At 37.3% G+C, this 23,715-nt stretch overlaps 1 protein-coding gene across 5 annotated transcripts in view; it reads left to right on the forward strand.

Annotated features, from left to right (window-relative positions):
- The window catches only part of TRIM37 (tripartite motif containing 37), a 123,519-nt gene that overhangs the window by 18,538 nt on the left and 81,266 nt on the right, over positions 1-23,715 (forward strand). For all 5 annotated transcript variants that reach the window (XM_059047698.2, XM_067021233.1, XM_067021235.1 and 2 more), the window contains exons 7-11: positions 380-503; positions 1,352-1,419; positions 12,399-12,523; positions 18,298-18,348; positions 19,660-19,741. In XM_059047698.2, coding sequence (XP_058903681.2) covers positions 380-503; positions 1,352-1,419; positions 12,399-12,523; positions 18,298-18,348; positions 19,660-19,741 — 450 coding nt within the window. The remainder of the gene's footprint in view (positions 1-379; positions 504-1,351; positions 1,420-12,398; positions 12,524-18,297; positions 18,349-19,659; positions 19,742-23,715) is intronic.

A 23,715-nucleotide genomic window follows, 5' to 3' on the forward strand; every position in this document is an offset into this window, starting at 1 on the left:
ATAAATTTATTTATTTTATTTTATTCATTTTTGGCTGTGTTGGGTCTTTGTTGCTGTGCACGGGCCGTCTCGAGTTGCAGTGAGCGGCTACTCTTCGTTGTGGTGTGCGGGCTTCTCATCGCAATGGCTTCTCTTGTTGTGGAGCACGGGCTCTAGGCGCGCGGGCTTCACTAGTTGTGGCACGCAGGATCAGTAGTTGTGGCTCGCGGGCTCTAGAGCACAGGTTCAGTAGTTGTGGTGCACGGGCTTAACTGCTCCGTGGCATGTGGGATCTTCCCAGACTAGGGATCGAACCCATGTCCCCTGCATTGGCAGGCGGATTCATAATCACTGCACCACCAGAGGAGTCCTAAAATTTTTTTACCTGTTTATCTTCTAGGAAAGAAATGTCGAAGCTGTAAGAAATGCAAAAGATGAGCGTGTTCGGGAAATTAGAAATGCAGTGGAGATGATGATTGCACGGTTAGACACACAGCTGAAGAATAAGCTTATAACACTAATGGGTGAGTTTTTCTATGGTGCTTTGAACGTCCTTGAAGTTCAGTGGTTGGTGAGTTATTATAGGCTAGGAAAAGATTGCTTTAAAAAATAGAAGTTCTACCTGTTAATTGTTCCTCTGTATCAATTAACATTACACCAAATTGATATAACTTCTGCTAACTTCATGGGATATGCTTCCAGCTCTTCAGACTTTGTGATTTACAAAGTAGGTGGTCTGATTTGGCAAGCGTGCCTATCTTTTGTTTTGTTTTGTTTTGTTTTTGTGTCATGTAAAGCAGTTTCTTCCTTCTCTATAATAATAATTTCTGTAACAATAATTCCTTTATCCCTCTGTGTTTCCAGCTTCTTTGAGACTGTTTTCCTCTCTGGACATTCTTTTTTACAGGTTCCTATTATGTTCAAAGCACATACCTCATGCTGACATTTAATGTAAACAAATGGCCCACTTACTACATTCTTCTTTTTAGGCCGCATTTAAATTTTGGGGGAGGAATTATTTTAGAAGAGTTGATTGATTAAAAATGTTAGTTTTCTATAGCTTTATATTCCTTTAGAAGAAGCAATAATGTTAATTTCATTACAAAGTATACTGTCACTGTATATCTCTTAGAAGTATTTAATAGACCTGCATTGTCCTTTGCCTGTAACTGTAGTTAGGGTTGGTTCTGAAATCCTCTTGTCAAAGCTACCATAATTAAAACTCTGGAAAGATTTTTTAGGGTAGCTGTAATGAAGAAGTTTTTCTTACTTAAGACTGATTCCTTGTTATTGAAAATGTTCAATGAAATTTAATTTCATTCTTGAACCAGTAAGAAGCCTGAGTGTTGGTCTTCTGCTATTTTTTAAATAGGTCAGAAGACATCTCTGACACAAGAAACAGAACTGTTGGAATCCTTACTTCAGGAAGTAGAGCACCAGGTGATGAAATATTAAATGAAATTAGATAAAGTCTTTATCCTTTTTCTGTTCATGTACTTTAAAAGTTTTATTGTTTTTTATTGTTTGACAGATTATATAAGATCAAAAGATCTGGGGATCTGTGTGCTATACTAGGGATTTTTATGAAATAGGAATCAGCTGATTCAAGGTTTCTCCATCATGTATGGGAACTAGATAAAATAATACTAATTTTGTTTTTGCAAAAAACAACTATTTTTACTGGGAATAATAGCCAATAGGAATCTGTAAATCTTTAAAAGATTAAAATCTTCTGACGTGGTGACTTCAAGATAGAATATTATTGCCAATTACTTACACATAATGATTCTTAGGGTAAAATTAGCATTTTTATTTATTAAGGAAATTTTTTTTTTTTTTTTTTTAAAGAGAGGCATCTTTTTTTTTTTAAATTTTTTAAATTTTTGGCTGTGTTGGGTCTTCATTTCTGTGCGAGGGCTTTCTCTAGTTGTGGCAAGCGGGGGCCACTCTTCGTTGCGGTGCGTGGGCCTCTCACTGTTGCAGCCTCTCTTGTTGCGGAGCACAAGCTCCAGACACGCAGGCTCAGTAGTTATGGCTCACGGGCCTAGTTGCTCCACGTCATGTGGGATCTTCCCAGACCAGGGCTCGAACCCGTGTCCCCTGCATTGGCAGGCAGACTCTCAATCACTGCGCCACCAGGGAAGCCCAGGAAATTTTTATTACATACCAAATAGATAGCAGGCATTGCTTTAGGTGCTTTGGAACACAACAGTGGACACAATGGCAAAAAAAATCCTCACAGAGTTTATAATTTAGATTCGGGGTAGGTGGGGATAAAGTACATAGTGAATGAATAAATAAAATGTATAGTGTCACATAAATATTTGATAATTTTATCTGTCTTGAATTTGGTTTTTGGAATTCTTGAATTCCTCTCTGTGCCTGATACACAGCTGTCTCATGCAGTTGTTCTCTTAATTATCATCCTGGGGATCCCCTTCATTTCTTTCTTGGGTTGAATCCCGTGTTTCCTGATTTCCATGCTTCCATACTCTTGATTTACACGTTTGTTTTGGTATCACACTTCCTCTATGGCTTTCATGAAAGGGTAATCAGAATAAATTTTTCGAGACTGCATGTCTGAAAATATTTTTATTCAGTCTTTACATTTGGTTGATAGTTTGGCTGGTAGAGTTCAGTACATAGGTATTTATATATTCTTGTTTTTCTCTTCAGTATATTTTTGACAGTGCTGCATGGCTTGCAGGATCTCAGTTCCCCAACCAGAGCCCTGGGTGGTGAAAGCTCGGAGTCCTAACCACTGGACTGCCAGGGAATTCCCCGGTATTCCCATTCTTAATTGTGCATGTTGTTCTCCTAGTCCAGAGATTTTATTTTATCCCTTCCAGAGAATAAACTAGCAGCCTTCTGCTGGAGTGATAGGACAAATTTAAAGCAACTATAAGTGGAGTAGGGGTGGGATCTGGGGATCTGTGCACTTTTTTTTTTCTTTTAACAGCTTTATTGAAGGATAATTGACAAAAAATAAGCTGCATGTATTTAAAGTGTATAATTTGACAGGGTTTGACAAATGTATACACCTGTGAAACCATCACCATAGTCAAAGTAGTGACTTTTTTCCTCCAGAATTTTTTGTGCCTCTTTATAAATTCTCCTTCTGCTTCTCCCAACACTTACCTCCCCAGGCAACCCCCTGTCTCCTTTCTGTCATTATAGATAATTTTACCTTTTCTAGCATTTTATGATTGGAATCATACACATTATATACTTGTTTTATGTCTGACTTCTTTTACTTAGCAGAATTATTTTGCAGTTCATTCATATATCAATAGGTGTTTCCTTTTTAATTGCTGAGTAGTATTCCATTGTATGTATATACCACAATTTGTTTTTCCATTCAACTGTTTATGGTCATTTGGTTTGCTTTCTGGTTTTGGGTTTTACAAATAAAGTGGCAGTGAACATTCATTTACAAATCTATACATGAACATATATTTCCTTTTCTCTTGGGTCCTCCTAAGATAGAGTGGTAGATACATGATTAGGTTTTCAATAAATGCTGTCTGTTTTCCCAAAGAGATTGTACCATTTATATTTCCATCAGTAGTCTTCGAGAGTGCCAGTTCCTCCACATCCTTGCTAATGCATGATATAGTCAATCTTTAATTTTAGCTGTTCTCAGAGGAGTGTAATAATATTTCATTATGGTTTTAATTTGCATTTGCCTTATACCGAATGATGCTAAGCATCCTTTCTTGAACTTATTTGCCATCCATATATCTTCTTTCTTGAGGTGTCTGTTCAGATCTTTTTCTTTGTTGTTGTTCAGATCTTTTGCCTATCATATTATTGACTTGTTTGGTTTTTTACTGAGTTGTGAGAGTTCTTTATAAAAAAAACTGGATAGAAGTCCTTTATTAGGTAGGTACTTTGCAAAGATTTTCTTCAAGTTATGGCTTGTCTTTTCATTCTCTTGAAAGTCTTTTAAAGGGAAGTTTTAAAATTTTGATGAAGTGTGAGTTATCAATTTCTTCTTTTGCTGTCATAGTTAAGGAATCTTTACCTAACCCAAGGTGACAAAGATTTTCTCATGTGTTTTCTTCTAGAAGTTTTGTAGTGCTAGGTTTTATATTTAGGCATATGATCCATTTTGATCCTTTTTTAAAAAAAATTTATTTATTTAGCTGCACCGGGTCTTAGTTGCAGTATTCAGGATCTTTTAGTTGCGGCATGAAGGATCTAGTTCCCTGACCAGGAATCGAACCCAGGCTCCCTGAATTGGGAGCACTGAGTCTTAACCACTGGACCACCAGGGAAGTCCCTGGTCCATTTTTGTATGTGAGGTATGGATCCAAGGTAGTCTTTGTTTTTGTTTTCTATATATGGCTATCCAGTTGTTCCAGCACCATTTGTTGAAGACTAGCCTTTCTTCACTGAATTGCTTTTGCATCTTTTTCAAAACTTAGTCCTTATACACATTGTCTATTGATTTATTTTATGTCACTACTGCACTGTTTTGATCATTGTTGCTTTATAATAAAAGGCAGTGTTAGCTCTCCAACTTTGCTCTTCCTTTTTTTAGAGTTGTTTTTTGTTATTCCAGATCCTTTGCATCTTCATATGAACTTTAGAATCAGCTCATTAATTTCTGCCAAAAAACGTTTTGGGGTTTTAATTAGAATTACACTGTATCTATAGATCAATTTAGGGAGATGTGACATTTTAGCAGTACTGAGTCTTCATTTCATGAAGAAGACTTTATTTCAGCACTGTTTTGAGGCTTTCAAGGTACAAGTTTTTCACATCTTTTGTCAGATTTATTCAGTATTTCAGAATTTTTGATATTATGATAAAGGATGTTTTTTAAAAATTCCAATTTCTGACTTGTATCTATACAATTGATTTTTGTAAATTGATCTCGTATACTGCAATTTTGCTAAATTCATTTATTAGTTCTAGTGGCTATCTTGTAGATTCATTGGATTGCCTGCAGGTAGTCATGTCATCTCTGAATAAAGACAGATTCCCTCCCTCCCTCCCTCCCTCCCAACCTCCCAACCTCCCTCCCTCCCTCCTTCCTTCCCTACCTTCCTCTTCCCCCCCTTCCCCCCTCCTTTCCTTCCTTTCCTGTCTTTCTGTGTTTCTGTTTATTTATTTGGCTGCTGGGTCTTAGTTGTGGCACACAGGATCTTCAATTGCAGCATGTGAACTCTTAGTTGCGGCATGTGAGATTTAGTTTCCTGACTAGGAATTGAACCCGGGCCGCCTGCATTTGGAGCGCAATGTCTTAGCCAGTGGACCACCATGGAAGTCCAAGACAGATTTTTTTCTGATCTGGCTGCCTTTTATTTCTTGTTAGGTGTTACTGCGCAGAACTTCTCGTATAATGTTGATTTAAGTATGATGTTAGCTGTGGGTTTATTGTAGATGTCCTTCATCGGGTTTAGGAATTTGTTTCTATTCCGTTTGATGAGAGTTTTCATTAGGATTGAATGTTGGATTTTGTCAGGTTATTTTTCTGCATGTATTGAGATGATCATATGGTTTTTCCTTTTAGTTCTTAAAATAGATGAACATTTAAGAAAAATATTAAACCAACTTTTATCCTGGGATAAAAACCCTAAGTTGATTGATGTATTGTCTTTTTAATATATTACTGGATTTGATTAACTAAGATTTTTGCACTTCTGTACATGAGGCATATTAGACTGTAGTTTTCTTTTCTCAAAGAATCGTTGTCTGGCTTTGTTATCAGAGTAATGCTGGCCTTAACGAATGAGCTTTAAATTATGCCCTCTTCAGTATTTTGGAAGGAGTTGTATAGAACTGATGTTTCTTCCTTAGATGTTTCATAGAATACACCAATGAAGCCATTTGGGCCTTGTTTTCTTTGTGGAAAGAAAGAAGGAAAACAAAAAGTTTTCAGTTTCTTTAATAGATACAGGGTAGTTCTTGGGACTTCCCTGTCAGTCCATTGGTTAAGACTCCGTGCTTCCTCTGCAGGGGGCACAGGTTCATTCCCTGATCAGGGAACTAAGATCTTACATGCTGCACAGTGCAACCAAAAAAAAAATTAGATGTAGGGCAGTTCATATTGCGTACTACTTCTTTTTTTAAATTCATTCATTCATTCATTTATTTTTGGCTGCATGGGTCTTTGTTGCTGCGTGTGGGCTTTCTCTAGATGTGGCGAGCAGGGGCTACTCTTTGTTGTGGTGTGAGGGCTTCTCATTGTGGTAGCTTCTCTTGTTGCGGAGCACGGGCTCTAGGCACACAAGCTTCGGTAGTTGTGGCTCTCGGGCTCTAGAGTCCAGGCTCAGTAGTTGTGGCACAGGGGCTTAGTTGCTTCGCGGCATGTGGGATCTTCCCGGACCTGGGCTCGAAACTGTGTTCCCTGCATTGGCAGGTGGATTCTTAACCACTGCGCCACCAGGGAAGTCCCTGCCTGCTTCTTTTTGAGCGAGCTTTGGTAGTTTGTGTCTTTCAAGTAGTTATTCCATTTTATTTGAATTTGCTAAATTTATTGGCATAAAATTAATAATATTCCCTTATTATCCTTTTAACATTTGTAGAATGAAATCATGTCACTTCTATCTTGACATTGGTAATTTGTATCTTCTATCTTTTTTCCCTGATCAGTCTGGCTAGAGGATATTGACTTTTTTTTTTTTTTTTTTGGTATGTGGGCCTGTCACTGTTGTGGCCTCTCCCGTTGTGGACCACAGGCTCCGGACGCGCAGGCTCAGCGGCCATGGCTGATGGGCCCATCCGCTCTGCGGCATGTGGGACCTTCCCGGACCGGGGCACGAACCCGTGTCCCCTGCATCGGCAGGCGGACTCTCAACCACTGCGCCACCAGGGAAGCCCGAGGATATTGATTTTTGTTGCTCTTCTCAACTAGGTTTTGGTTTTGTTTTTTTCTGTTGTTTTTCTTTCTTTTTTATTGTTTTGATTTAATTATTTTCTTTTGCTTAGTTTGAGTTACATTTGTTCTTTTTTTCCTAAAATCTTAGGATGGAAGCTGGCGTTATTGATTTGAGACCTTTCTGTTTGAAATACATTCGTATATCCCTTGTGAGTTCTTTGACTCAAGTAGTTTCCAAATATTTGGGGATTTTTCGGATAGTCTATAATGTCAGGTCAAGTTGGTTGATGCTGATGTTCAAGTCTACTATATCATTGCGAATTTTCTGTCTCCTTGTTTTATCAATTATTGAGTGAGGGGTATTGGAATTTTCAGCAATAGTTATGGATTTGTCTGTTTCTTGCAGTTCTATCGGTTTTTGCTTCATATATTTTGGGTTTTGTTCGTTTGGTTTTTGTTTTTTAAAAAATATTTATTTATTTGTCTGAGCCAAGTCTTAGGTGTGGCACATGGGATCTTTTAGTTGTGGCATGCGAGATCTAGTTCCCTGACCAGGCATCAAATCCAGGCCCCCTGCATTGGGAGTGTGGAGTCTTCACCACTGAACCACCAGGGAAGTCCCCAACTTCATAAGTTTTGAAGCCATACTAGTAGAGGCATAAACATCTAGGACTGTTATATTCTCTCTCTTTTTTTTTTTAACTTAAAAAAACATTATTTATTTTACTTATTTATTTTTGGCTGCGTTGGGTCGTTGTTGTTCCTCATGGGCTTTCTCTTCTTGTGGCGCGCGGGGGCTACTCTTCGTTGCGGTGGGCATGCTTCTCATTGTGGTGGCTTCTTGTTGTGGAGCATGGGCTCTAGGCGTGCAAGCTTCAGTAGTTGTGGCACGAGGGTTCAGTAGTTGTGGCACACTGGCTTAGTTGCTCCATGGTATGTGGGATCTTCCCTGACCAGGGCTGAAACCCATGTCCCCTGCATTGGCAAGCGGATTCTTAACCACTGTGCCACCAGGGAAGTCCAAGGACTGTTATATTCTCTTGATGAATTGTTTCCGTTATCAGTGTGAAAGACTTTCTGTTTGCTTTGAAATCTAGTATATTTGATGTCAAAAAGCCATTTTAGCTTTCTTTTAACTAGTATTACTATGTCATATCTTATTCTGTCATTTTATTTTTAATGTATTTTTTCCTAAATATTTAAAGTGTGTGTGTCTTGTAGGCAGCATACAATTGGCTCTAGTTTTTTTAATTCAGTCTGACAGTCTTTGACTTTTCACTGGGATGTTTAGTATGCTTACTTATAGGGTGAAGTTTGAGTCTAATATCTTGCTGTTTGTTCCTTTTTTTTTTTGGTTATTTTTGGGTTGAGTATTTTTTTGGATTTTGTGTGTTGTCATTAGTGGATGACACTGACAATGGATTAAGTCAAAGTTTTAAAAATCCCATGATGAACTTCTTAAGACAGATCTAGAGAATGATGAGAAATTTAAAGTAAAAATATTATGAGTGATAAAAAGGGAACAGTCTACCTTTGGAAGATAGGACAGTTATGATTTTGTGTTCCAAAAACATAAATTCATTATATATAACGCAGATACTGACAGAATTATAAGATTTTCATAAAATTACTGTCTGTAGTGAGTGATTAAAAATAAATTATTTTATTTTATTTAAATCTGGTAAACTAATAGTTCCAACTAACAAAAGATTGTGAGAATAGAAGATCTTTGAAAGAGAAAATTGAGAGCTGTATTTAAAAGGTATATGTGGAATTCTGAATCCCAAACTGAAGAATATATATTCTTTTTAAGTCCACATGGAACAGTTTCAACATTTTGTCACATACTAAGGTATATAGAATTCTGAAGAAATTTAATAAATTTATATAAACAACATGGTCTGTGACCACAGTATAATTAAGATAGACATCAAAAGCAAAAACACAGTTAAAAAATTTACATATATATATGTAAGTATGCATTTAAATATATGTTAAATATCTAGATAGTTCTTGAGTGAAGGAGGACATTGCCATTGAAATGATAAATTATTAAAATAGTCATGGGGCTTCCCTGGTGGCGCAGTGGTTGAGAATCCGCCTGCCGATGCAGGGGACACGGGTTCGTGCCCCGGTCTGGGAAGATCCCACATGCCGCGGAGCGGCTGGGCCCGTGAGCCATGGCCGCTGAGCCTGTGCGTCCGGAGCCTGTGCTCCGCAACGGGAGAGGCCACAGCAGTGAGAGGCCTGCATACCCGCCCCCAAAATAAATAAATAAAATAAAATAAAATAGTAAAATAGTCAGATGTAGCTAAAGGATATTTAGAAGGAAACTTTTAGTCTAAAATGCAGTTTAAGAAATTATGAATAAGTGAAAAAAGACAGAAGAACAATGGTATAGAAGCATAAAATGGAAGGAAATCACAGAGGTAGTGATGAAATAACAGGAGAGTGCCATGATATAGTTGAGAGGATCAACATACCCAGTATTGGATCTTTGAATAAATTAATTTAATAGAAGATACTCTAGGGCTTCCCTGGTGGCGCAGTGGTTGAGAGTGTGCCTGCCGATGCAGGGGACATGGGTTTGTGCCCCAGTCTGGGAGGATCCCACATGCCGCGGAGCAGCTAGGCCCATGAGCCATGGCCGCTGAGCCTGCACATCCGGAGCCTGTGCTCCGCAATGGGAGAGGCCACAGCAGTGAGAGGCCTGCGTACCGCAAAAAAAAAAAAAAAAGGTTGATTGAGAAAAATGAAGAAAATGTCCGACAGTATATTGGGAAGAAAAAAGGGACATGACTACAGATATAGTAGAAATTTAAATAATAAACATATTTTAAAAAGTAAGTATGGATATAGCATTTACTATATACCAGGCACTATTCTATGTGCTTTACAAAAATGAGCAACTTTATTCAGGTAGAATCTACATGAAGAAGATAATTTTCCAGGAAATTGTAATTACCAAAAATGCCTTAAGAAAGAATATAATTTAAACTAAGAAACATTACCTAAATTATATTGGAAGTATATAGTCAAAAGGCATCAAAAAACATCAGATCCAAACTAATGGAAAATTTTTACCAGATCTTTAAATATCTGTTATCTATCATAAGCACTTTTTTTTCCTTAAAGAATGCAAAATGTACCAAAGCTAACATCTCAGTCTTTGAGATTGATGTAATGTTAATAACCAGTCAGCATAAGAACACTATAAGAAAACGAAATTAAAAGCCCAACTCTATTATAAACATAAATACCATAATCTTAAAATACTGACAAATCAAAATTAGTAGTATACTTACTAAAACAAAACAAGAAAGCAAGACTTGGTAGGGTTAATCAAAGGAATGAAAGGAATGTTTCATTATCAGAAAAATCTCTTGATTGTAACTCAAGAGTTTAAAGGGCAAAACCACATGAACATATAAGTAGAAATGAATAGAGTAATATTAATTTTTAAAATAACATTCAATTATATTTGATCTTCATTCATGGCCAAATTATTCAGCAAACTAAGAGTAAAAGGAACTACCTTGACTTTATTAAAGGTATCTATTTAAAAGTCTACCTTTGGAGGAAATAAGGTCAAGGAGGGATACACATAGTATGCATCAATAAATATTTGAATGAAAGCTATAAATTTTGGTATTTATCATATGATACCAGTTATGTTATATCATTATCCTTGGTGAGCTTTAAGCAACTATCTTTTAAAAGACGTAAACCCAGTTGTGGTGGGTTTTATGAATATCTTTTGTATGGCACTTGATAGTGTATTAGTTTGTTATTGCTTCCATAACAAAACACCGCAGACTAAGAGGCTTAAACAACAGAAATTTATTTTCTCAGTGTTCTGGAGGCTGGTAGTCCAAGATCAAGGTATTGGCAGTTTGGTTTTCCCTGAGACCTCTCTCTCTGGCTTGCAGATGGCTGCCTTCTCATTTTGTCCTCTGAAGGGTTTATCTCCAAATATAGTTACACTATGAGGTACTGGTGGTTGGGACTGGAACAAATGAGTTTGGGGTGGGGACACGATTCAGCCTATAGCAGTTTACAAAGCTGTCTCACATACAGCTTCATGCTTGATCTAACAGACCAGCAAAGCAAGCAGCGGTAGATATTATTCCAGTTTTACACATTAACAGACTCTGAGCCACATGATTGGTGTATGGCAGGACTAGGACTTCAAACTGGTTGTCTTTAGTACAAAATCAGTAGTCTTTTAAGTACCAAGCTTATTTTGCTAAAGTTGGATTTCTCACTTTTTACTTTTGGTATAACTTAATGTTTCCTAGATTGATAGAGGTTAAGACTTTTTTCTGTGTGTTAGGTCATAACATTTCTCTGTTCCCTGGAGTGCGATTTGAGAAATTCTTGTTTGAAGGTCATTGGCTTTTAGGGGTTTGTTCATTTATATATGTAATGGTTTCACTGTACCAGTCTAAAATACATTTGTAGTTGCTTAGAATTGGATTTATGCTAATATACAAGGAGAGAAAAATACATTAAAATCAAATACATTTACTCAATAACTTTACTGTTATAATGGAAATTAATAAACCTAGATTCTTTATAGATTCTTAACTTTCAAACCCACTTTGAAAGAAGCTATTGTGTTGGCCAAAAAGTGCCTTCGGTTTTTAAATAAAAATAAAAGACATATTTTTCATTTTCACCTAGAACTTTATTGAACAACGTATTCACCCTTTTGATCCACTACCTTCTGCGATTTTTCAGACAACTTCATAATTCTGTCTTCTGAAAACTTTTTATCGTTTTGAGCAAAGAACTGTTCCAGGTACCTTTTACAGTTTTCCAGGGAATTGAAATTTTTTCCATTAAAGGAATTTTGTAAAGACCTAAATACGTGGAAATCTGAAGGTGCAGTGTCTGTTGAATACAGCAGATGAATCAGAACGTCCCAGCCAAGCTGTAACAGTTTTTGCCTAGTCATCAAAGAAACACGTGGACTTGCGTTGTCCTGGTGGAAGATTATGCGTTTTCTGTTGATGCTTTTTGTCGAGTGCTGCTTTCAGTTGGTCTGATTGGGAGCAGTACTTGTTGGAATTAATTGTTTGGTTTTCCGGAAGGAGCTCATAATAGAGGACTCCCTGCCAGTCCCACCCACGAAACTTTGCAAACCACTTTTGACATGTTCAATCAGTCGCAGCACCTTCTCCATATGCTGCACAAATCTTTTTTTTCATTTTGGTTGCGTTTTTACCTTTCTTGAAATAATAAAGCGTAATATGCCGAAAATGTTGCTTTTTTTCTTCCATCTTCAGTATTAAAATGGCTACACAAAAATTCACCAATTTTGAGAAGTGTTTCTTTAAATGCACCCTGATATGACAGCTGTCACATACAATCTAACAAAACTGTTTTGAATGAAGTTAAAGACAACTAAGTGCTACTACAGCCATCTTACAGAAAAAAACGAATGAAACTTTTATCCAACCCAATATTTTTCTTTATTTCAGTTTTTTCAGTAAATAACCAGAATAATTTCCATTTTCCTTCTTTATTAAGGATTTTGGGGGTGCCGATGCATACTAATTTTTTAATTCAGGCATTTCTTTTCCTCCAACAGTTGCGATCTTGTAGTAAGAGTGAGTTGATATCTAAGAGCTCAGAGATCCTCATGATGTTTCAGCAAGTTCATCGAAAGCCCATGGCATCCTTTGTTACCACTCCTGTTCCACCAGACTTTACCAGGTATGACACATTTTTTTTACTTTATTTTCTTTTGAAGTTTATGTGCAAATGCATATACTTGTTTCAAAAGAAAGCTATTGCTGACAGCTAGAACTCAGGTAGTTCTCCCTGACCAATAAGGTAAGTCTTCATTTCCTTGTGAATCAACAAACCAGATACAATATTTATATTTTATTCAAGCACTGAATATTAATACAAGGGCTGAGTATTTGCTCTTGTTAAATAGATTTGAGTCAACTAAGGATATTCCTGAATATTCCAAGGCTGCCTCTTTGATAGTGTGGTCAGCCATTTCAGTTTTGAAGATACCTTTTCTGAATTACTCTATCCGTCACCAGTGGAATGGAACGAGTTTTGATATAAATACCATATATGAAGATAAGGGTTTTACAATTCAAAATAGGGCACATGGATCTCCTGTATCAGAGCCAGCAGGAGTGTTGTTCCAAAATGAAAATTCTCAGGCCTATTCCCTGACAGTCTTTGGAGATGGTATCTAGAAAATGAATCTTGAGCACCTCAAGAAACTCTGCAGTAAAGTTTGGGTACCATTGATAGAGGTAAACTCCTATACTGATACTACTTGCAACAGGTTATCAAGCAGGCAACTCTGCTTGACTTGTTTTTTAAAAAAATATATTTATTTATTTATTTGACTGAGCCAGGTCTTAGTTGCCGCATGTGGGATCTTCGTTGTGGCATGTGGGACCTTCAGTTGCGGCATGTGGGGGTCTAGTTTCCTGACCAGGGAACAAACCTGGACACCCTGCATTGGCAATGAGGAGTCTTAGCCGCTGGACCACCAGGGAAGTCCCTCTGCTTGACTTCTTGAGTGTCAGTGTCTGTCACATCCAGTGATTGTTTTGATTTCTTTTTTAAAAAAAATTATTTATTTACTTATTTATTTTTTATGGCTGTGTTGGGTCTCCGTTGCTGTGTGCGGGCTTTCTCGAATTGCGGCGAGCGGGGACTACTCTTCGTTGCAGTGCGTGGGCTTCTCATTGTGGTAGCTTCTCTTGTGGAGCTTGGGCTCTAGGTGTGCGGGCTTCAGTCGTCATGGTATGTGGGCTCAGTAGTTGTGGCTCATGGGCTCTAGAACGCAGGCTCAGTAGTTGTGGCGCACGGGCTTAGTTGCTCCACGGCATGTGGGATCTTCGCAGACCAGGGCTCGAATCATGTCCCCAGCATTGGCAGGTGGATTCGTAACCACTGTGCCACCAGGGAAGTCCCTATTTTGATTTCTTTTTCCTTTGTAATTGCCCAAGGGACTCAGAACCCCAATAATACCTTCCTTTAACTACCTTCTTTTTTGGGTATAGATGGAAGGGAATGAAACTGGGGTTGGGATGGGGGAAGTAGGAGGCACATCAATAAAGAAAAAACCACCAAAAATAAATAAATAAAAGTCTGATAATTAAGGAGATTTCCCTGGGAAAAGGTCACCTTAGGGCCCTCTCCCTCTCTAGTAAACCTTACTGTCTTACTGGAAAACTTGCCTTATAACTTAACTGTAAATTTTATTAGAAACTTAGTTTATGATTTGCAGTATAGAGGAAGCAGGCGTTCCATCTGTTGATTCATTGATCAGCAAAGAAAAGAGGGCCAAATAAGAAAGGCTAGGGGCTTCCCTGGTGGCACAGTGGTTAAGAATCCTCCTGCCAGTGCAGGAGACACGGATTCGAGCCCTAGTCCGGGAAGATCCCACGTGCCACGGAGCAACTGAGCCTGGGAGCCACAACTACTGAAGCCCATGCACCTAGAGCCCATGCTCCACAACAGCAGAAGCCACTGCAATGAGAAGCCCGTGCACCGCAACGAAGAGTAACCCCCGCTTGCGGCAACTAGAGAAAGCCTGCGTGAAGTAACAAAGACCCAACGCAGCCATTAATAAATACATACGTACATACATACATACATTTAAAAAAAAAGAAAGAAAAGCTAGCATTTATGGACATTAAGTTACAGACCAAAGTTTAGATGTGCAAAGCAGCAGTGATTGTTTCTAAGCTTTGAGATCATGGAACTGATTACCTTATATTCCACCAGTTAATGATTTGTGATAGAGCCATAATGGCAAATAAAAGATCGTTAAACAAAGTAATGTTATTTATTAAAGGTCATCTATATGCTTAGCACTATTGTAAGTGCTGCATAGGAGACATGGAAGAGGAAGTAATCTTACTGGATATATATTCCACATGAAATGGTAGAGAATTGTATATTAAAATTGAATATTTGTTACTTAGTTACATGAGAAATTCTGAGAAGTCAGGGTAGACTGCTGTGGTCAAGATGACTTCATAGCCTACAAAGGAATTGTGGAAGACCTTGAAAGATACTTAGAATTTCATTAGACAGATGAGAATAGGATATGTATACATGAACAAAAATATGGGGATGTGAGAAGAGCTGCTGTATTTGGAAGTCAGCAGAGAAATCATCTCAACCAGAATTTTTTTTTTTTTTTTTTTCTGTATGCGGGCCTCTCACTGCTGTGGCCTCTCCCGTTGCGGAGCACAGGCTCCGGACGCGCAGGCTCAGCGGCCATGGCTCACGGGCTTAGTTGCTCCGCGGCATGTGGGATCTTCCCGGACCAGGGCACGAACCCGTGACCCCTGCATCGGCAGGCGGATTCTCAACCACTGCGCCACCAGGGAAGCCCTCAACCAGAATTTGAAGGGCTGTATTGTTGGGGCATTTAAGTCTCTCAGGGAGGACTTAAGTAGCAGAAAAGTACAGTTCTCAGTCCATAAAGAGTTTTAGTTTCTGGGAGAATGGTCAAGTTGGGATGGAGATCCAGTTTTTATGTAGCTGACGAGTCTGTTTTCTCAAGGGAACAATGGATACTTACCCTATTTTTCTTCCGTTCATTCATTAAGTCATGATGAAGTCTCTGGACTAAAGATTTGCAGATCAGTATTTTTCAGAACACTGGGCTAGAGATGTTTTGAGACTAGCCTCTCCATATTCCATGAAGCTTCACTGACACCATCAAGAGATGAATTCAGTCATCATAAAGACCAGAGTAGAAGAAGTATAGAAATAAAGAAAAGTTTGAGAACATAAAGCTGTGCCTTATTGGCAGGCACAGAGTGGTAACACCAGTATGATTATAGATAACCTCTGAACAAGTGAGCATAATGTGGAGATGTTAATAAATACTTAAGGATGTTAGAATTGATAGAATTAGATGGCTTAGCAGTCGTTGTGGCTTTGTGTATATATGTAAAGAATGCAAAAGAAATTTTGAGTAAATACTTCTACCGGATTACAAGAATTTTCCAGCAAATATTTGTAAATATACATTCATTCAGTGAATATTTGAATGCCAGCTATGTTCCAGGCATGTGCCAGGTACAAGTAGAGAGCACAATAGAGAGTTCTTGTTTCCTCATATTATAATTTAGTGAAAAAGATAGGTGATTGAAGCAGTAATAAAATAAAATGTGATGACTGGTGATAGGGGAAGTGTATGTATCCTGTTTTAATGCTTCCCCATAGCACTAATTTATTATAATGTTATTTGTGTCTGAAAAGTTTTGGCTAAAACATTATACATATGTAGGAGTATGTCATAGTAGGATTGATAATTGTTTTCTGTGCTCTGAATGTTAATTAACATTTATTCTCAGCAAGTGAGAGCCATACTGTACCCTCTTGGTTAGTAAGCTTTAGTGAACTGTATGCTTTAACTTGTAAGCTGTCTATCTCACTGTTCTAAGTTAAACATGTCCTCTTCATCTTCTGTTTATTTTGTGTCTTGGTGAGCTCTTTGGCCCTCAAGAGCTGATTAAAAATATGACAACGGTAGTCTGGTCTTAGAACAAAAACAACTATAACAACAAAGGCAATATATCACACTGGATATTAAGGACGTGGTGGAAGAAACAGTATGAAGATCGGCAGGCAGCTGGGGATTGCCTGCGTAATGTCTGTAGACATTTTGGTTTTTAGTGGGAGAACTGAACAAGGTTTGTGCAATTGCAAGTTGCACAAAATTATAGCCAAAAGCATATTTTAACTTGACCAAATTTGAAGACTATCCTGGAGAGATTCCTTGGAGCTCTGATTAGGTTTTTGGTTCCAGGAGGGTTTCCCAGGCATTAACTGCATTGGTCCTGATAATTGGAGTTTTGTGTGTATTGAGTGCTAAGGGAGCGTATCATGGGGAGAAGTTAGAGCAGACCTCCAAAGGTATGTGACTTCTAATTTGTTATCTGAAGGAATAGTAAGGATTAACCAGATAAAAGGATCTAGGAATGGGGAATGTGAGAAAAGGTAACTACTGCCTAGGGCTATGGTTAGGGGTGCTTGACAATTGGATAATAGCTATGCAGTTAATAGTTGCAAGGCAAACCACATCTACTTGTGAAAAAGATGTGAGCTGAGAGCTATATATACTTAACCATAAAATAAGACTGATGTATTTTTAATAATGTAAACTATATTTTTACTGGCAAACCACTAATTTCTTCAGGTACTATCACAGTGTGAAAATGCTTTAGATGCGTTTTATATCTTATTTTGGCAATAACACATTTTCATGAATTGAACTTTAGAAAATATATCTGAATATGTGGTGAAAGGCTTTCAGTTTATCTTTTTGGTAAATTTATAATTTTATATATTAAATATATTACACTGTATCACAACACTATGTATGATAGTGTATTTATCATAAATATTTTACCATCTGACTTTTGAGGTGTTCTAATGACAGTGCTAGAGACTATTAGCGTGCTGTGGGTGTAGTTTAGTTCTCTCTGGAGAAGACTGTATAGAACTAAAGTTCCCTAGGTAATCTTGCCTTGCCATGAAACTGTTAATGTGCTTATCCTGCTTGACCCCTATGTAATTATGTATTCTTATCCTATAAAGTTGTATAGATTTATTTGCTAGTAAATAGTCTCAAAGTATTTAGAGTCTGTCAGTATTCCTCATAATTTGTTCTGAAGAAGGAAGTTTGGGGATTTATTGTAATATTTTATCCTTTTGTTGTTTCTTTTGATTTTTTAAAACAGTTTATATGTTTTCTATTTCAGATGTCCAGTCTAAGCACCTAATATCTTTCTTTTCCTATTTCCATATTACTTTAAAAATATCTCTTATACTTATTTTAATACTTAATCATATATTGCCTTTTTTAAAAAAAGCTATTTTATAAAGTATTTGTTTAGTCTCCAATTTAATTGCAAACCTTTGGTGTCAGCTTTTGATGGTTTTATGAATTCATTTGATTTAATGTTGTTTAATAAAGTTTTAAAAATATTTCTTAAGGCCTTATTTTAGTTTAATAAAATTTTCAAGATGTTACTGAGAAACTTGACTTTGTTTCTTTTTTTTTTAAATTAAGATTTATTTATTTTGGGGGGCTGCCTTGGGTCTTCATTGCTGAGTGCGGGCTTTCTCTAGTTGTGGCAAGTGGGGTCTACTCTTCGTTGTGGTATGCAGGCTTCTCGTTGCGGAGCATGGGCTCTAGGAGCGTGAGCTTCAGTGGTTGCAGCACACGGACTTCAGTAGTTGTGGCACGTGGTCTCAGTGGTTGCTGCGCAGGCTCTAGGGCACGCGGGCTTCAGTAGTTGTGGCGCATGGGCTTAGTTGCTCCCTGGCATGTGGGATCTTCCCCGACCAGGGATTGAGCCCGTGTCTCCTGCATTGGGAGGCAAATTCTTAACCACTGCACCATCAGGGAAGTCTGACTTTGTTTCTTAATTAAATGAAATGTTAAACTTGTATAAGCCAAATAATTTTTTTTCTCTTTTGTTTCTTTTTAGTGAATTGGTACCATCTTATGATTCAGCTACTTTTGTTCTAGAGAATTTCAGGTAAGAGTTTTTGACTTTAGTGTTTTTTTGTATGTGTACGTAAGTAAGAGCCAGGTAGTTGTCATTCCTGGGTAGCATACAGACCTAATGAACTTTGTCACTCAGTATGTAGTCTTAGAAGAAACAAGTTTTGTATTAGATAAATAGAGGTCATTTGTCTGGATTGTTTTATATCTTCTAGATGGATTGCTCCTCTAGGGTGGGGAATTGACTTTTTTTTTTTTTTTTTTTTTTTAAAGAAGAGGGTCTACTTAGCCTTTGCTAGTAAGGTAAGGTGAATGGGATGAGATCAATGAGCCCTGCTCCCCATCCTCAGAAATAAGAGTGGTGGGAAGAAGTCCATTTATCTCAGTGCAAAGTAAGAAATTGCGGATGAGAGGGTATTATTGTAAGAAATTTGTAAGCTTTGTAACTTGCACGCCAAGTTTGTTAGCTTTTACTGCTTTGTCTCTAAGATTAGAAGCCAAGATATTAAAACACAAAGGTCCTAAGGGACTTGTCTTAAAGGGCAGCATGGAAGTGGGGAATGAAGAATATAAAAGGTCTTGCCTTGGGAAGAGAAAATCCCAAGAGGTGATAACCATCAAACTAAGCCCGAACTGAGAATTTATACCACTCCCCATTTAATTTGTTTTTTTTCTTATGGGATAATTTTGTGGCTAAAATATAAACCGAGGATTACCCCACAGTTTTTTTCCATATTAAAAAAGGATAGGGCTTCCCTGGTGGCGCAGTGGTTGAGAATCCGCCTGCCGATGCAGGGGACACGGGTTCGTGCCCCGGTCCGGGAAGATCCCACGTGCCGCGGAGCAGCTGGGCCCGTGAGCCGTGGCCGCTGAGCCTGCGCATCCGGAGCCTGTGCTCCGCAACGGGAGAGGCCACAACAGTGAGAGGCCCGCGTACCACAAAAAAAAAAAAAAAAAGGATAATTATACTGCGGGGATGTGAGGAAGAAACTTTTTTTTTTTCCTTTAACGGTGGAAGACTGCTTGTTGAAGTGGTAATTAGAGTCAAGGCACTTAGTTATATTTTTGTTTTCCCTTAAATGACAAAATTTTGAGGTTTTTTTTTTTAACCTGAAACTTAACAGATACTGCTGAATATTTCCGAATCATTAAAGTTTCTTTTATTTCAGAATGTTAGTATATATAAATTTATACAGTGGAATCTTGACTTCTTTAGTCACCTTCATTTACTGGTCCAGGACTTCAAATAAGTAACATAAATAAAGTGGTTGGGTTTTGTTTTTGCCTGTTTGCTATTTCACAACAGTTTTGATCTTGGGATTCTGTTGGTTTTCTTTTACTGTAGTACTTTGCGCCAGAGAGCAGATCCTGTTTACAGTCCACCTCTTCAAGTTTCAGGACTTTGTTGGAGGTTAAAAGTTTACCCAGTAAGTTTTTCATTATTTCTAATAAATGTTGAAACCAAGATCTTTCTTTCAGGGTACTATAGTATACTGGTTCACTTTTTTAGTGGAGAAAGGAATTAAAGTAATAATTTTATGTTGCTTTATAAGGGTATGTTGCTAAATCTGTGAAAAAAATGAGTTAAATATAAACAGTGTAAACACTGGCATATTACTGAATCTTATTTCACTAACATTTAGAAGAAATGTTTCAAATTCTTATTTTAAAAATCATTTACAGATTGTCATCAAAAACACATGTGTGCTGACTGCATACTCATGGTGCATTCTAGTATGTTTCTTTGAGCTGTAGATTTGCTGCATATTGGCAGCTGGACCCAGTGGTATGATGAGATGCATAGTCAATTCCTATGGCAAGAATATAAGCAGTAGTGTGTGCTTTTATCACATCATATCTAGTTGCATATCTTTTTGTCATGTTGATGCACATTGCCTACATCTGTTAATTCACTGGAAGTTGCAGAATAGTGATTCTCATTTTGTTTCTTTTTTGCTTATTACGTGTAATGCTTTTATAAAGAGATGCTTACCTTTACCTATTGTTTGGTTATCCAGTATTACAGTTCATATAGAATAGGCAAGATTCTTTCCTGTTATTTAGTGATTTTCCTTATTCTCTGAAAGTGATTAACTACGTTTTTTAAAAAAACATCATTATGAACTCATGGATTTATACATATTTAGTCTCTTTCAAGTTGGCTTCTGTGTCACTTTGCTCTGACCCTAATAGTCTAGTAGTGACTCCAGTAGTTAGCTTTCTTGTCCTCTTCCGTGGCAACATGTTCTAGTCTCGTCTTGTACATTTCTACTCTGTACCTGAAATTGGTCATTTTATCCAAAAAGCCCTGATTTCTTTTAGTGGGGAAATTGTATTTCAAGACCAAACTGGGCGTTAAGGGGGCTCATTTCTACCAGGCTAGTCACTGTTTCTAGGCTTTCTTCATGAACAGAACTAGGGAATTACATAGGCAAATGTATGGGGGGTTTGGGAAGAGGGAGGGGTTAATATGTATGTATGTATGTATTTAAAGATTTATCTAATAGTCTATTTTTTAGAGCAGTTTTAGGTTAACAGCAAAATTGAGTGGAAAATACAGAGAGCTCTGTTCGCACCCTCTGCCCCCTGCACATGCACAGCCTCCGCCACTGTCAACATGCCCTGTGCCAGAGTGGTACATTTTTTGCACTTGATGAATTTACATTGAATTTACATCACCCAAAGTCCTAGTTCATTCTTGGTGTTATACATTTTAGAAGTTTCATTTGTTTGTTTTTAGCCCAAAGACCATACTTTGAGAAAAACTGGGTAGGAGTGTGTTTAAAATTGAAGTGGAAAAACTCCAGCGATCTTAATAGAGAAAAAATATTTATGAACACTTTAAAATTGCTATATAATTGTACAATATCGGGGTGTCACATGTATGTATGTATTTTTTAGAGATAAAATAACTCCTGAGTTAATGCTTATGTTTACAATTCAAATTAAGGCTTATAGAGTTTTTAAACATAATCTCTTTACATTACACCTGTATCTCCTTTCTTCTATTCTAGGAATCCTACTTTTTGAAGCCATAGGAAATGATAGAATTATAATCTCATAATCAATCACTTATTTGCCTCATTTCACCTTACAAACACAAAAATCTCAGAAGGGGAACTCATTCTATCATCGATTTGATTACTGAGAAATGTTTAAAATTTTATTTGGAAATATACTCTCCACATTTCACTATGCCATGTCTGGACAACAGTTAGGGTGTTCAAAGCTTGTTCTGTAGTAAATTCTACTGGAAGGGCTAATGGAAGCAATATTTCCTGAATTTTTGTGTGTTGAAAATAGTTTGTATCCTTCATGAGCTAAAGCCACTATTGCTGGATGCAAAGTCCTTGGCTCATGTTTTCTTTCACTGGGTATCTTAAATATTCAATTACATTTTCTTTTGGTAAAGTCTGATGATAAACTGATCCTTAAAAGGCATTGGCGGGCTTCCCTGGTGGCGCAGTGGTTGAGAGTCCACCTGCCGGTGCAGGGGATGCAGGTTCGTGTCCCGGTCCGCGAGGATCCCACGTGCCGCGGAGCGGCTGGGCCCGTGAGCCATGGCCTCTGGGCCTGCGCGTCTGGAGCCTGTGCTCCGCAGTGGGAGAGGCCACGGCAGGGAGAAGCCCGCGTACCGCAAAAAAAAAAAAAAAAAAAAAAAAGGCATTGGCTAATATTGTCTAGATGCCCAAATAATCTAATTCTTCTGAAGTCCAGTAATGTACTACTATATGTTTTGGTTGTTCTTGGTCAGTATTCTCAGTTACATGCTGGGCTCTTTCAATATGTAGTTTTAGACTTTTTAAAGAAAACATTTCCTGAATTATAATTTTAAATATTTACTTTGTTTCTATCTTTGGTTTTCTCTCATGGGACTTGTATTATCTTCATTTTGCATCTTCCTTGCCTGTCTTCAATATTTACCACTTTCTCTCTGGTCTTCTCAGCTTTTTTTCATTTCTTTTTAATTTTTAAAATTTTCTTTTGTTCACTTATTTTTTGAAAGATATAAACTGTTGTGCTTATTTGCTCTTGTGTTCCTTTTAGTTCAGTCTTTATTTCTTAAATAACTTTTCCTTTTATTTCTCTTTCCTTAGTCCTATTGTTTTTCTAATACTGATTTGTGTTATTCTTTCATATATTATTTTCTTATTTTTTCTTTTCTTCCTGTGGGCCGTCATATTATTTTCTTAGTGTCTGTTAGGTTGTTTTGAAATAGGTTACAATTTTGATCTTTGAGTATGTTTTTCTAGGATGCTTTCATTGTCTGTAGGGATGTTATTCTGCTCTTTATTTTCTCTTTTTTAAATTTTGGTAAGTGATGCATAACATAAAATTTACCATCTTAATCATTTCTAAGTGTACATTTAGTATTGTTAAGTATATTCACATTGTTTTGTGACCAACTTCCAGAACTCTTTCAACTTGAAAAACTGAAGCTCTCTGCCTGTTAAACAGTAATTCCCCATTTCCCCCTCTCCTCAGCCCCTGGCAACCACCATTCTACTTTCTCTATGAATTTGACTATTCTAGATACTTCATATATGTGGAATCATAACACAATAACATCTTCTTGTTACTGGCTTCTTTTATTTAGCATGTTTTTAAGGTTCCTTCACTTTGTAGCATGTGTCAGAATTTCCTTCCTTTTAAAGGCTGAATAATATTCCATTGTATGTATATACCACATTTTGTTTATTCGTTCATCTGTCACTGGACACTTGGGTTGTTTCTACCTGTTGGCTATAGTGACTAATGCTGCTGTGAACATGGGTGTGCAAATATCTCTTCAATATCCTGCTTTTGATTCTTTCAGATATATGCCCAGAAATACTATTGCTGGATCATACGGTAATTCTGTTTTTAGTTTTTTGAGGAAGCATATTGTTATCTACAATGGTTGCACCATTTTACATTCCCACCAACAATGCACAAGGGTTCCAGGTTTTCCATATCTTTGTCAATATTTTTTGTTTTCTGTTTCTTTGATAGTAGCCCTCCTGATGGGTGTTAGGTAATTCATTGTGGTTTTGATTTGCACTTCCTAATGATTAATGTTGTTGAGCATCTTTTCATGTGCTTATTCATGGCCATTTGTATATCCTGTTTAGAGAAATGTGTATTCAAGTCCTTTGCCCATTTTTTAATCAAGTTTTTTACTGAGTTGTAGGAGTTTATGTATTCTGGATATTGACCCCTTATTAGATACCTGATTTACATGTATTTTCTCCTATTCTGTAAGGTTTCTTTTTACTCTGTTCATTGTGTCCTTTGATGCACAGAAGTTCTTAATTTTGTTGTTGTCCAGTCTGTCTATTTTTGCTTTTGGTTTCATATCCAGGAAATCCTTACCAACTCCAATGTCATGGGGCTTTTCCCCTATGTTTTCTTCTAAGGTTTT

The sequence above is a fragment of the Kogia breviceps genome, chromosome 19 (genome assembly GCF_026419965.1).
Source record: "Kogia breviceps isolate mKogBre1 chromosome 19, mKogBre1 haplotype 1, whole genome shotgun sequence".
NCBI classification, from domain to species: domain Eukaryota; kingdom Metazoa; phylum Chordata; class Mammalia; order Artiodactyla; family Physeteridae; genus Kogia; species Kogia breviceps.